The 15,753-nt window shown below is 47.5% G+C and overlaps 1 protein-coding gene across 1 annotated transcript in view; it reads right to left on the bottom strand.

Annotated features, from left to right (window-relative positions):
- Positions 1 to 1,044: 1,044 nt before the first annotated feature.
- LOC142256570 (phospholipid-transporting ATPase ID-like) overlaps positions 1,045 to 15,753 on the bottom strand; it is a 193,160-nt gene continuing 178,451 nt past the window's right edge. The window contains exons 22-29 of the mRNA XM_075328358.1: positions 15,370 to 15,744; positions 14,682 to 15,054; positions 14,148 to 14,371; positions 13,748 to 13,831; positions 13,372 to 13,617; positions 10,401 to 10,539; positions 10,094 to 10,224; positions 1,045 to 4,135 (exon numbers count right to left, since the gene is read on the bottom strand). Of these exons, the coding sequence (XP_075184473.1) occupies positions 3,926 to 4,135; positions 10,094 to 10,224; positions 10,401 to 10,539; positions 13,372 to 13,617; positions 13,748 to 13,831; positions 14,148 to 14,371; positions 14,682 to 15,054; positions 15,370 to 15,744 (1,782 nt within the window). The 3' untranslated portion in view covers positions 1,045 to 3,925. The remainder of the gene's footprint in view (positions 4,136 to 10,093; positions 10,225 to 10,400; positions 10,540 to 13,371; positions 13,618 to 13,747; positions 13,832 to 14,147; positions 14,372 to 14,681; positions 15,055 to 15,369; positions 15,745 to 15,753) is intronic.

Raw genomic sequence — 15,753 nt, 5'->3', positions numbered from 1 at the left:
CCTCTGTAGACTTCTTTACCTCCTCCCCAGAAGCTGTGGTATGATCAAACCATTTTCCTGTACAGTCAGACACGGCCATTACACAGCACATAGCAGGGACACATATATAAGATTATCTCAGCACAGGAACATTTTTTTTAAACACATCCAATTGTGGAAATTTTTTTTATTCCAAGATCTATTGATTAAAATTAACTTTTTTTTGGGGGGGAAACCCCTTTAAGTGAAGAAAACAAACCTTATACTGAATATTTGCCCACAAAACTACTTATGAATCTGTTCAGATCCTCCACCTCTATAACAAGCTGACCCCCAATGAGACACAAAAGGCTTTTCTTAAGATCAAATGAGCTGATTTCGTGAGGACTAGCTCCTTCTCAGTAATTAAGAAGTGTATGAGGTCTGGAAACAGGCCATGCTTACTAGGCAAACCAGGCACTTAATCAGGGTGTGAATACTTTTAATTTTTATGTAGCCCAAAAATGGCTCCTTTTAACATTAATATGGTTTTAAAATGTAAAAATAGAAATGTGATAGTACATTGAATATACAATTACAAGATTGGCAATATGGAAAATATATTAATTTGCCATCGGTCCAACTGGCAATAATACATATTTACTAATAAGAAGCTGGTCCTTATATTGCCATACACAGAAGGATTTGTGCCCTTTTTGGAAAGATTTTCTGTGTTGAGAATCAAATCTCGACGTTGCAAGTGTACATTACCTAATGAAAAAAGGTGGGAAAATCTGTTTAAATAAGTTTCAATTGGTTTAAAGAATTTATCTGGATAACTGATGACAAGTGTCTATTTCGGTAGTTTGTATAACTAAATATTCACATATATGGACATTGTATACAGTCCTCTGTGATTGTCCATGTGAAAAGAGACGGAAGGCACTCATCAGATATGCGGTAAAAAAAAGCTGTTTTATTCGACCATCAGGTCAGGGGGAAAGGCGTGAGGGAGATGGGTACACACAATCCGATGCCTTTCCCCCTGACCTGATGGTCGAATAAAACAGCTTTTTTTTACCGCATATCTGGTGAGTGCCTTCCATCTCTTTTCACATGGACTGTATGGATTGTTGTCTTTTGGAATGAGCACTGTGGCCAGAATGCGAAGAAATTTACAAGTCATATAATGCGTGTATAAACCTGAAATAGGAAGATTGAGCGATTAGCTCGCTGAATGGTGCCAGTGTTTCCTCCTCTCTTTGTTTAGTCCTCTGTGATTGGCTTCCTCCTATAATCCTGCAGATAATACTTGTATACTATAAAAAGGAAACCTTTCCAGAGCACTGATCCCTTATAAATGCGCTAATTCCTCAGATATATGAGTTTGGTAAAGTAACTACAGAAGTTGTGAGTAGGGGGGTGAAAAAGTTTCGCCTATGCACCTCCCATATGCAAACCTCCAGAGCCAATCAGAGGAACATGCCCTCCTCCATGTGAACCTCCAGAGCCAATCAGAAGGAACAAGCCCTCCTCCATGTGAACCTCCAGAGCCAATCAGAAGGAACAAGCCCTCCTCCATGTGAACCTCCAGAGCCAATCAGAGGAACATGCCCTCCTCCATGTGAACCTCCAGAACCAATCAGAGGAACATGCGCTCCTCCATGTGAACCTCCAGAGCCAATCAGAAGGAACAAGCCCTCCTCTATGTGAACCTCCAGAACCAATCAGAAGGAACAAGCCCTCCTCCATGTGAACCTGCAGAGCCAATCAAAAGGAACAAGGCCTCCTCCATGTGAACCTCCAGAGCCAATCAGAAGGAACAAGCCATCCTCCATGTAAACCTTCAGAGCCAATCAGAAGGAACAAGCCCTCCTCCATGTGAACCTCCAGAGCCAATCAGAAGGAACAAGCCCTCCTCCATGTGAACCTCCAGAGCCAATCAGAAATAACAAGCCTAGGTCTATTTGATCCCCTATAACCAATCAGAACAAACAGGTAAATCAACATGACTCCACAGGAAGTAGGCTGCTTAAAACAAGTCAGAGGGCAGAGCTGACTTTTTCTGCCCTTGAATGACAATTTAAGTTGTGGAAAGTATTTATGGCCCATATATAAAAAAAAAGTCATATTCACCTTTTCTTTCCTTCATCACTCAGGCATACTTTTTTTTTTATCCTGGCAAACTAGAAGGAACCCTTTTACAGTGAAGGCATGCTGAAGATAAAAATTAATCTAAATTGTAATGGTATGAAATATAAAATAAATAAAAATGTGTATTTTTATGACTTGACAGTGATGACAAATTTAATACATTAATACTGGGGCAGCACTGCACTGTCACAGCCAAAATTTGCACTATGCCGCTGCTGTATGGCAGCAAAATGGAGTCGCATTATGACTTTTACGGTACAATGGTAAGAAAGTCACAAACTAAGTACTGTTTGTGACTTTTTGCATTTTGCTTGTTATGGTACCGTAATGGTCATGGTGCAACCCCCATTCATCTGCTTTATGCTGTGAAATAGCCTCGGCACATAGCGATTGTTGGCCATTCGACCTATATGAAGGCCAAAGTCGCTATTTAGTTCCAGCATGAATTTCAATCATTGTATAATGAAATGTACTACAGCTATAATTCCTCAATAATTTAAAGATTTCTGCCTGCGGCTAGTAAATTAATATCGTTTTATTGACATCTAGATGCAGAATACCTTTCAAAACGTAACTACAAAAGCTCCGATTCATCATTTGTGGGGGTTATTAAGTCACTTTTCCTTTTTTTATCCTTTGGTATTCATTGAAAAAAATTTAGGGGGCGTCAAATTCTTCAAAATGGTGCAAGTGGTTCAAGAATTTAGTACAAAATAAAAACATTTATTTATGTTTGCCTTTTACCAATTTTGCACCTTTATCACACAAAAAGTCACATAAATCTAAAAGTAAAATAATGCACGTAAGTCTTCAACTGCACCAAAATATAAATAGGCCAAAAACATAACTCCAGGCAGGAAATGAAGTGAGACACAGCCCCCAAAAAGTCTCATTTCATAAATCCGACTGGAAACATCTGGATAAGCAAAGGTGTTGAAGAAAAATAATAAAAAAAGACGTAAAAAAAATTTTAAAAAAAGATGTAAAAGAGAATAAAAAAAAGATATAAAAGAGAATAAAAAAAAAGGTGCAAAATTAAGTCACAAATGCTAAAACCACTGACAAAGAATAAAAGGAGAGAAGCAACAATGATAAATCGCGGCCAATCTTTTTTTTTTTTCCTACTTGAAATTGTATGGAAAAACAAACTAAATTATGAAGTTGGAGAACTTTTCATTATACAATACTTGAGGTTTATGTGCAGGCGAACGGACGAGCGCTTGGTCCCTTTATCTTTCTGCGTTTCCAGCTAATTTACATAATTAAATACAGGCACAAAAAGAGGCTTAAATTACAACAGCGCTAGGATGAAAAAATAGTTATTAGCTTGAGAAATCACATCACTATGGACACCGAGGATGTAATTACCAGGTGATATTTCAGGCAGCATTTAATCCTAATTCCGGAAGGAATTTCCAAATCCATATCAAGGAAATTGGTTGCATAAAAAAAGAATTAAGGCAAGTAAAACGGTTTTCTATAAAATGCGGAGGCCAAGTGCAATGTGAAATGTCTACAAAAATACACTTTAAAATCCTTTGGCAACGGCTCGATCCCTGTGTGATAGATTTGGCACTGATATTTGGAAATGTTACATTTAAATAATTGAAATGTTTAGTAAACAGCTGATGTCTCTTTAAAATCCCCGATCCAAGATGGCCGTCGCATGACATAAACATGGAGGCCACTTGCATATATGGCTTTTTATCCCATCTCGTTCATCCACAGGGAGCTCTGAAAATTCAGAGAGCTTCCGTCGTCCTTTCATGAGGCGCGGTGACATTTGAAGTCGTGGATTGGCACAGTCCTGTCCTCAGTCGTAACGTCTCTCGTTGGGGGAGAACCTTCCCGTTTGGTGGAAAGGTATCTTGGAACGGAAAGTCTTGCCTGAAGTGATGAGGTCTCCATAACCCTGCGTGTGGGAGAAGGCGTACCCTGACCGGCGGGAGCTGGTGCGGCGTATCCGGGCTTTGCGTGGAGGTGGAGCTGGGCGCTTTTTTGCCTCTCTGATTTTCTTTTGAATCTGGAAGTTAAAGGAACCATAGTTACACATTTCTGGAAGAAACAAAACTATCTCAAACATCCTATGCATTGCCCATGGGTCATTGAAGGAGATCTCACCATTTTCAAGATGAAGCATTCATTGTGTCCATCTGGAATGTGTGCACCAAGTATTATGGTGCACCCCTTTAAATTGTATGAATACACTGGCCCTTATAGAACAGAAGTGGTTTACCCACTCAGGAGTGGTGACATTAACGCAGACGGATACCAGCAGCAATTACTTCACTATCTCTTTGCCTCCTTCACAATCACAACAACATTTGTATTGCACTTTTCTCACAATGGACTCAAAGCGCAGAACAACGCTAGTCCTGATCCTCACTGACCCCCACCTCTCCTGGCAGGAGGACTCTGCAGCACCTCTTGTCTTCAAGCTTGCCCACTCTTGCAGCCCACTCACTCAGTCACCATGTCACAGTTGTCTCTGTTATGGTGATTCTCAGACTTCAGACCCTCCTTCTAAGCCAGTCCCCACAGTCAGCAATACGCCTTTTTGCTTGCCCGCGCAGTATCTGCGCTTGGTGCGGCGCCCCTGAGGCGTCAGGTGCCACAGGGTATTGCACTCAGTAACAAGTGCAGTGCTAACCTTGGGTTCCTGGAAGACCACACAAACACACACAATTCTGCTCTTTTCCCAGACTGGATAACAGGCTAGGGACGGGTTTGATGGATAGTCACCTATAGTTGGGACTCATCCAACCGGCTAGTCAGAAACCCGAGAGGGAGGAGGGGCTAGTCATTGCAGATGACAGTAGACGGACATCTTAATACTTGTTCTCAGACAGTCAGCACCTGTGAAGTGGTCTGTTGGGCAAAAGGAGTACGGTCGCCGGGAGAGTACGTCGTGAGTACTCACGGGATCAGGCACCGGCAGGGTGCAGAGCCCTAGTTCAGGCATACGCTTCAAGCTCACCTGATAAATCTGCTCAGTGAGGGAATCATCAGGGTTCCTCACTAACATTAGTGTACGGGGCACAGCAGCAAAGAGAAAATCCAGGGACTGAGACAGAGGTCCAACCGAAGAGAGGTTCTAGCTGCCTGCTATACGGGCCAAGACTGTGACAACAGGAGGGGACCCCAAAACGCTCCAGGCCACAGCAACCCACCAATTACAGAAGGGTGCATGGAAGTAAATTACAGAAGGGTGCATGGAAGTAAAGCTCACCAGGTCACAACACGAGCACTGTGACAAAAGGAATACTGGATTACCTAAGGCCCAGATTGGTAGAGACCAGCACCAGCCGGGTTACAGCTCCACTGAATCAGTGAATAAAGAACAAGTTAAACCGCAGCTCCTGTGTTGTCTGAATTTTTCCTGCACCTCTGTTACCAACTTTCACCATACTACAACCACCATCATTTCCCCCTGGGGCTCAGCTCTACTTGCGGAGGGCCATAACATCCAAGCTGTTCAATGCCACCAGCCCCAGCAGTGAGAGACTTTGCAGTGGTGGCTTTCCTTACCTAACCGCATACCACAAGTGGCATCACGAAAAACACTTTCTTATTTTTCCTTATTCCCCTTTTTAAGCGACCCCCAGGGTCACGGAACCGGGCATTGGCTAGTAACCGTGACGTGTCTCTGTAATCAAAGGCCCAGGACTGAATCCCCATAGCCCTGGGGTGTGTCACTTTGCTCTTATCTAAGCTTGGCCCCTTCATTCACAAGAATAAGACTCTCTCTCACTTCTGCTATGATGATCTTCGCCCTCCCTTCGCCAGATTTCTCATCTAGGAGGGCTGACATTTTCCTCGCAAGGCAGGGCAGACTACAACCACTGTACAACAGGATGGAGCTTTTCACATTACATGCTCCTCTTTTACCCTAACTCACAACTCACAACCATCCCAGATCTAGCAGGAAAGGTCACAAATTTGGGGAGCTGTCCTGCTGTCTCAGAAGGCTAAAACTTCACATGGGCAAAATGAAATTCATTATCTTTCCTCCTCCACATTCAAACCCCCAACAGACCTCTCCATCAAAATTGATGGGTGCTCACTGTCCCCAGTCCCGCACGCTCATTGCCTGGGGGTAACTCTTGACTCTGCTCTCTCCTTCAAGCCACACATTCAAGCCCTCTTCACCTCCTGCCAACTACAACTCAAAAATATTTCCTGGATTCGTACATTCCGTAACAAAGAAGCAGCAATAACACTAGTGCATGCCCTCATCATCTCCCGCCTGGACTACTGCAACCCCCTGCTCTTTGGCCTCCTTTCGAACACTCTTGAACCCCTACAATCTATTCTAAACTATGCTGCCCGACTAATCCACCTGTCCCCCTGCCACTCCCCTACCTCTCCTCTCTGCCAATCCCTTCACTGGCTTTCCATTGCACAACAACTCTAGTTCAAAACCCTAACCATGACCTACAAATCCATCCACAACCTGTCTCCTCCGTACATCTCTGACCTAGTCTCCTGGTACTTACCTGCATGTAACCTAGGATCCTCACAACATCTCCTTCTCTACTCCCCTCTTATCTCCTCTTCCCACAATCACATCCAAGATTTCTCCCGTGCCTCCCCCATACTCTGGAACTCTTTGCCCCAACATATCAGACTCTGTCCTTCCTTGGAAAATTTGAAAAGGAACCTGAACACCCACCTCTTCCGACAAGCCTACAGCCTGCAGTAACTCTCAGTCCGCTATAGCGCCCCGCACAACTATCTCCACCCTCATCTAATGTACCCTCACCCATCCCCTGTAGACTGTGATCCCTCGCATGCAGGGTCCTCTCTCCTCCTGTACTAGTCTGTGCCTTGTATTGTTTATGATTATTGTACTTGTTTTTATTATGTGTAGCCCTTTTCATATGTACAGCTCTGTAGAATAAATGGGGCAATAATAATAATATGCTCCAATTTAGAACACCTTCATGTATACGTGTTTCCAGGACATGTGACATCTCTTTCTTTTACGGATACCACATGTACCTACTATAACTTATGGTGATCTTCACATGTCCGTGTTGTCACACAGACCGTCTGTCCGTGAGAACCACATGTGATATGATGACTTTATGTAGGGGCATCATACTGTTTGTGGTGGACACTGGGATCATCAAATTACGTGTAGGGGCATCATACTATGTGTCGGGTACACTGGGAGCATCATACTGTGTGTGGGGGGACACTGGGAGCATCATATTACGTGTAGGGGCATTATACTGTGTGTGGGGGACACTAGGAGCATAATATTACATGTAGGGACATCAAACTATGTGTGGGAGGGACACTGGGAGCATCACAATACATGTAGGGAGATCATACTATGTGTGTGGGGGACACTGGGAGCATCATATTACGTGTAGGGACATCAAACTGAGTGTGGAGGACACTGGGAGCATCATATTACGAATACGGACATCATACTGTGTTTGGGGTACACTGGGAGCAATATATTACATGTAGGGACATCATACTGTGTGTGGGGGGACACTGGGAGCATCATATTACGTGCAGGCGCATCACGGTGCCTGTGAGGACATCATATTGTTTTTCATGGATAGAACTAAACTATTATAGTCTATAGGGCCATTCACATGTCCATGTAGTTTTGGATTCTGAGTGATCTGACCCAAAACACAGGGACTTGTACAACTTTGATCCAAGTCACAAATCAAACTCGTCAGTGCAAGTCTATGGGTCTGTGGAAGAAAAAAAAAAACATTGGACAGCACTCGGATGCCATCCGTATGTGGCGCCCCTGAGGCTCTGGTCGCCACAGGGTACTGCACTCCACTTAGGGTGTAGTACTGATCATGGATCCAGGGAAGGTAGGTGCCAGTTTCACCATACACACATGGGTTGCCCTTTTCCCCACTGGGGACTGGGCTAGAGTCGGGTACCAAAGGGGTCGCCTACAGTGTGGCATTTACAGGATGTCCTCCCAACTGGGGCCCCAATTAACTAGCTTAGGACCTAAGTGGGGGGAGGTGCGGCCACCAGGGGGGAGTTAGGAGTGACACATGCCGTAATTTAGAGAGTTCTCCAGCAGGAGTGACAGTGAGCGGACGTCTTTCCCGGTAGCTCCTGTGGGACATAGTTGTTTAACGGTCGCTGTGGAGGATGGACCAGAGAAGTTCAGGGTGCAGCACCCTAGGGTGGTGCAATTTCACGTTGCATCACCAGATTCTGCCAGATGGAGAGGTTCTACGCTTCTCCGACCACACAAGTTTCCAGAGCCAAGTGGCACCTAGGACTCCTGAGCCTCGATCATGGTCAGACTCAAGGTGATCCACGCTACTTGCATAGGGAACAGTACTCTACCTAGTACAGAAGGGACTCGAAGTGCTTCAAGCCACAGGGACCCGCACTGAAAGCGCAGTGAGGAAGGGCTCATGGACTGCCGCACCGGTTCTGAACTCCCGTGGATCCGGGATCGACCATAGCCCATCACGGCAGTGACCAGTACTACTGGGCTGGTGACTGAAGCTGCGAATAAACTACACCTTGAACCCGCAGAGCCTGTGTTGGCTTGCCCTTACCGGTGTCGCCGCCCAGCGCTTAGGTGCCAACCACCATTACCTCCCCTCATCATCCACCTGGGGCCCGCTCCCCCTGTTGGGAGCGACACCATCCTGGCTGCCATAACACCTGGCCTGGCAAGAAATTCAGCAGCGGCGGCTACTCCCTGGCCGCATACCACAGGTGGCATCACGACAAACTTTCCCAAATACTCCACTTTCCCACAGCATATACTGTATGCCTCGGGGCAACGGAACCGAGCAAGGTCCCCCGTGACATTGTCTGACCCGATCCGCGACTGCCCTGCAATGAGTAGGCTAACCACCTGCCCCGTTGGGCGCTACACATATACTGTCAGATTTTCTGGGTTTTTGGTACGAGAAACAAGAAATCTTCCTATATCCAAACCACAATCCCCCCCCCCAAAAAAAATAATGATTAAAAATTGCCACACAGTCCATACATTGATGAAAATAATTCCTTTTTTTGCATAGCTGAAAAATCATTGATGCCATGAATGACCCTTAAGGCCGCTTTATACACAATGACAGCGCTAACGAGATGTCGTTGGGGTCACGAAATTCGTGACGCACATCCGGCCTCGTTAGCGACGTCGTTGCGTGTGACACGTACGAGTGACCACTAACGATCCAAAATACCGTACTCACCACATCGTTGATCGTTGACACGTCATTCATTTTCAAAATATCGTTGATCTTCTGGGACGCAGGTTGTTCGTCGTTCCTGAGGTAGCACACATCGCTATGTGTGATACCCCGGGCCGGGAATGACAAACAACAGCTTTCCTGCATCCTCCGGCAATGAGGTGGGAATGACTTTCATGCGTTTGCTCTCCGCCCCTCCGCTTCTATAGGTTGCCTGTTGTGTGATGTCGCTGTGACCCCGCATGAACCTCCGCCTTAGAAAAGAGGCTGTTCGTTGGCCACAGCGAAGTCGTTTGTCAGGTTAGTATGTGTGACGCGTACCTCCGATTTTGTCCGCCACGGGCAGCAATTTGCCCGTGACGCATAAACGACGGGGGCAGGTGGGATCGCTAGCGATGTTGCAGTGTGTAAAGCGCCCTTTACTCTCCTGAAGCATGTTGCCCTTCTGTATGGGTGTGCACCACTGCGCCGGTCCTTAGCTGCCGCTATGGATGCTCCATGCTCCATGGATGCCCGTACAATATAAGCTCAATTGATAAGCATTTATGATGATATTGCACCTTGGCGCCTGAGGATGCCGGATTATCAGAATCTCACAGTAGTTTACTTTTACAATCTGCTTCATTTATTTTTGCATATAACGTGTAAAGCCATTCAACAGTCAGAAATTACAGCCACCCCTAGGTTTGCTGAGACTTGCAGTCCGAACATGTAATGAGTTCTACAGGCTGCTTGGTTCACACAGATGCAGAGATAAACAAGTCCCGGCAGCGTTTTCTTACCCTGTCGCTGAATGTGGGTTTGAGCTGTGACCTCAGGAACCTGTAGGCCACCACCGGCAGCACGCAGAGCACCACTGTCAGGAAGATGGCCAGCCAGATGCTGGGCTGGTTCAGAGAATTACGAGCCGTCCCTGGTGGAGAAGGAAACATGGCCGATTATATCTGTGGGTAACACCGCACTGCTGGAAACACTCTGACTGGTATGCCCGTCCTCATAAATAAGGATAGGATTTATATAAACTTAGTCCAAATCTAAAAAAAAATGGGATACAAAGAATTGAGCATGAAAAGTGCAGACATCACCCACCAATGAAGGGGAACGCGCCTGTGAAGATCAGGTACAGGCCGTCACTGTACGTGGTGAAACTGATGGCAAAGTACACCGCCAAACTGCCCCAGATGAAGAACTGGTTTACTGCCGTCCAATAAGCTGTGTCCAGGCCAATCTAAGGAGACAAGATGGGGCTGATGAGCAGAGACTGGGAAAAGGGGCTGAGCAGAATGTGGTTATGATAGGATGATGACACTGACATTGGGGTACAGGATAATGACACTGATAATCGTGGTACAGGATAATGACACTGATACTTGGGGTAGAGGAAAAAAAATAAATAAATATATATACACATATATATATATATATATATATATATATATATATATATAGATATATATACTAGAAGGTGGCCCTATTCTACGCATCGGGTATTCTAGAATTTACGTATTGTGTAGTTCATGTATGATTTTTGTTATATATATATATATATATAGATGTTGTTGTGTGTAGTTACCAAGTGTTTGTGTAGGGCGCTGTACATGTTCTGGGTGTTGTCTGGGTGTGACGGGGGGTGAGAGCGGTGTTGTATGTGTGTTGCGTGTGTTGCGTTGTTTGTGGAGCGCTGTGTGTCTGTAGCGTTGTGTGTGTGTGTGTTGCGCGGTTTGTGTGTGTGTGGTGTGTTTTGGGGGGAGGTATGTTTTGTGCAATGTGTGTGTTGCGCGGTATGTGCGTATATTTGTGTGTGCCGCGGTGTTTGTGTGTTGGGTGTTGTGTGTGTGCAGCGTTGACTGTGTGTGTGGGTGTCTGTGTAGGGCAGTTGTTTGTGGTTCCCAGTGTGTGGTGTGTTGTGCAGTGCGCGCGCGTGTGTGTGTGTGTGTGTGTGTGTTGGGGGGAGGTGTGCACTTCCCATCGTGCTCCATCCCCCATGCAACGCACTCCCAAACGTGCTCCATCCGCCATGCTGCGCACTCCCAAACGTGCTCCATCCACGATGCTGCGCACTCCCAAACGTGGTCCATCCGCCATGCTGCGCACTCCCAAACGTGGTCCATCCCCTATGCTGCGCACCCCCCATCGTGCTCCATCTCCCATGCTGCGCACTCCCAAACGTGCTCCATCCGCCATGCTGCGCACTCCCAAACGTGCTCCATCCGCCATGCTGCGCACTCCCAAACGTGCTCCATCCGCCATACTCCGCACTCCCCATCGTGCTCCATCCGCCATGCTGCGCACTCCCAAACGTGCTCCATCCGCCATGCTGCGCACTCCCAAACGTGCTCCATCCGCCATGCTGCGCACTCCCAAACGTGGTCCATCCGCCATGCTGCGCACTCCCAAACGTGCTCCATCCGCCATGCTGCGCACTCCCAAACGTGCTCCATCCGCCATGCTGCGCACTCCCAAACGTGGTCCATTCGCCATGCTGTGCACTCCCAAACGTGCTCCATCCCCCATGCTGCGCACCTTCCATCGTGCTCCATCCCCCATGCTGCACCAGCATCAGCCTCTCTACCCGCAGCATCAGCCTCTCTGCCCGCAGCATCAGCCTCTCTCCTCCCAGGATCAGCCTCTCTACCCGCAGCATCAGGCTCTCTCCTCCCAGCATCAGCCTCTCTGTCCCCAGCATCAGCTTCTCTCCTCCCAGCATCAGCCTCTCTCCTCCCAGCCTACCCCAGCCTCAGCCTCCCCCAGCATCAGCCTCTCTCCTCCCAGCATCAGCCACTCTCCTCCCAGCATCAGCCTCTCTCCTCCCAGCCTACCCCAGCCTCAGCCTCCCCCAGCATCAGCCTCTCTCCTCCCAGCATCAGCCACTCTCCTCCCAGCATCAGCCTCTCTCCTCCCAGCATCAGCCACTCTCCTCCCAGCATCAGCCTCTCTCCTCCCAGCATCAGCCACTCTCCTCCCAGCATCAGCCACTCTCCTCCCAGCATCAGCCTCTCTCCTCCCAGCCTACCCCAGCCTCAGCCTCCCCCAGCATCAGCCTCTTTCCTCCCAGCATCAGCCTTTTCGGTCCCCAGCATCAGCCTCTCTCCTCCCAGCCTACCCCAGCCTCAGCCTTCCCCAGCATCAGCCTCTGTTCTCTCAGCCTCCCCATCCCAGCCTTCCCCAGGATCAGCCTCTCTCCTCCCAGCCTCCTCCAGCACGCCGTGCTCCTCTGCCGACACTCACACACCCGATCGCATACACTCATACACACACACTCACACACTCACACACCCGATCGCATACACACACACACACTCACACACACACTGACGATATTGCACATATGCGCTCACACTCACAACATCCGGAGATACCACATGCTTCTGGCCATGTGATCCTCCGGCAGGTCCTGGAAGCTCACAGCACAGTATCGCCGCCGAGAAGCAAGCGATATCCCAGGATGTTGTGAGTGTGTGGATGCGATGTGATGTGTGTGTGAGGTGTGTGTGAGAGTGAGTGTGATCTGATGTGTGTGTGTGAGAGTGAGTGTGATCTGATGTGTGTGTGTATGTGTGTGTGTGTGCTGTTATGTGCGTGCGTGTGTGTATGTTACGCTGCTGCAGGACCTTGATGCGCTGGTAACTATGCTAGCATGGTTACCAGCGTATCTCGTCCCCCGCTCGCAAGGGAGCCCACACCAGCATACGCCGGCCAGCCCCAGCAATGTGAGGGTATGTGTCGGCTGGTTTGGCGGCGTAGCTAGCGTGCATTACGTGAGGGGGGCGGGGCGTGGCCGAGTTGGCAATGCCTGCAGGGTGCCGGGGCAAGAGGCCAATCTGTGGGGGGGCGGAGCCTGGGCGAGCGGCCGGCCAATCCATGTGGGGGCGCAGCCTGGGCGAGCGGCCAATCCGTGCGGAGGGGCGGGGCCATGGCGAGGCCAGCGGCCAATCAGCTTTGTGTCACCGTAAGGACACAATTTTGGAGCAAGACAGACAGACAGACAGACAGACAGAATAAGGCAATTATATATATATATATATATATATACGGTATATATATATGGCTGGAAACTCACCTGTGCAGATACCACAAGCAGGAGGCAAGTCTGAGCCATCAAGGCAAAGGACTGGTAGTCAGATAAGGCTTTGCCATCGTCTCTCACTGTGTCGTACAGGGCTCCATAAGGCACAAAGAACAGGACAAGGGAGCTGTACACACCATGGATCACACACTTCACAAACTCCTTTTTATTGAAGTATCGGTTCTTCTGTCCGGGGTCGTACAGCTGCGGATACTCCATGCTCCAGCGGTCGTCCACGTCCTGGTGACAACATGACAACGTCAATTAGACTAAATTCTGTCTGGTTCTGCAATGATGCCATTCAGAGGTCTGAGAGAGCTGGGGCACAATATCCATACTGGTTATCAAGACTTTACATTAGAGTACATACCTGATCAAACAGACTCATCCCCAGCACCGGCAGCGAGGTGTACACCAGATTGTACAAGGTGATGAACCATTCGTCATACACAGTCTGTAACAACAGCCCAAGACGAAACACATGACTCGCCTGCAGTACAGAAAAATGGCCACAAGATGGCAGCACTGAACCACTATGGGAGCAGTATAGTCCTCAGCCTCAGTGGTGTTAGTGGCGGGTTTATGTGTTCTCATATGTAATATACGTAATCAGCGGTACAATTATAGGAAAAGCAATGATAAAGATAATTATATTAATTTGCTCCAAAACATAACTCTAGAATTCTATTTTCTATATTCCCACCTGAAAATAATCAAATGAATTGACTCTCTGTTCCAAGGAGCTTACAATCTACCGTGTGTTATCTTACCTGGGCAGAGAAGCCGCAGAAGAATGCATACCAGAAATGAACCAGCGTGAAGGTGAAGTTCTTGTAGAAAAAGTATCTCAGGAACTGGCACATGCGGAGGTAGGACCAGCGGCCGTGTACCAGGAGGAGGCGCTGCAGGTATCGAAACTGGGCGAAGGAGAAGTCACTGGACAGCACGGCCTGCATCCCCTCCTGCCCGCTGATGCCCACGCCAATGTGAGCCGCTGGGGAAAGAGGGTAGAAGTATTAGATATGGATCTACACATACATAATACCACAGGCTTTATTATCAGGGGGACTGCCCTGCTCACTTTTTAAGTGTATTAGATGTAATTCATGTGCCAATCTGCTGAGGAAGAAATGATCCATGCGGAGCCGCCATCATCATTACATACACTAATTACCATAATTCAAAGAGGATGTCTCTGATCAAAGACAATGGAGCAGCGGATAAATGGCAGCTAATCTGCCTCCATCTTCTCATGTTGATAAAGGAGTTGTGCAAGGGTCTCAGAGACTGGGACAAGAAACTACTGGACGCTTGTAACTGGGACAAGAAACCACTGGACACTTGTAACTGGGACAAGAAACCACTGGACACTTGCAACTGGGACAAGAAACCACTGGACACTTGTAACTGGGACAAGAAACCACTGGACAATTGCAACTGGGACAAGAAACCACTGGACACTTGTAACTGGGACAAGAAACCACTGGACACTTGCAACTGGGACAAGAAACCACTGGACACTTGTAACTGGGACAAGAAACCACTGGACACTTGTAACTGGGACAAGAAACCACTGGACACTTGTAACTGGGACAAGAAACCACTGGACACTTCTAACTGGGATAACAAACCACTGGACATTTCCAATTGGGTCAAGAAACCACTAGACACCTCTAACTGGGAAAATAAATGACTGAACACTTGTAAATGGTATAAGAATCCACTGGACACTTGAAACTGGGAAAATAATGCCTCTGGACACTTCTAACTGGGAAAACAAACCCACTGGCCACTTCGAACTGGGACAGGAAACCTGTGGACACTTGTAACTGGGACAAGAATCAACTGGGCTCTTCTAACTGGTTTTCCAACTGGGACAAGAAACCTCTGGACACTTACAATTGCAACAAGAAACCACTGGATGCTTACAACTGGGACAAGAAACCAGTGAACACTTGTAACTGAGACAAGAATCAACTAGGCACTTCAAACTGGGACAAGAAACCACTGGACATTTCCAGCTGGGACAAGAAACCACTGGACATTTCCAACTGGGACAAGAAACCACTGGACATTTCCAACTGGGACAAGAAACCACTGGACGCTTCCAACTGGGACAAGAAACCACTGGACATTTCCAACAGGGACAAGAAACCACTGGACGCTTCCAACGGGGACAATAAACCACTGGACGCTTCCAACTGGGACAAGAAACCACTGGACATTTCCAACAGGGACAAAAAACGACTGGACGCTTCCAACGGGGACAATAAACCACTGGACGCTTCCAACTGGGACAATAAACCACTGGACATTTCCAACTGGGACAAGAAACCACTGGACGCTTCCAACGGGGACAAGAAACCACTGGACATT

Source organism: Anomaloglossus baeobatrachus, chromosome 1 (assembly GCF_048569485.1).
Source record: "Anomaloglossus baeobatrachus isolate aAnoBae1 chromosome 1, aAnoBae1.hap1, whole genome shotgun sequence".
NCBI classification, from domain to species: domain Eukaryota; kingdom Metazoa; phylum Chordata; class Amphibia; order Anura; family Aromobatidae; genus Anomaloglossus; species Anomaloglossus baeobatrachus.
Note: the sequence above shows the minus strand (reverse complement) of the source record. Positions and strands in the feature narration are given on the sequence as shown.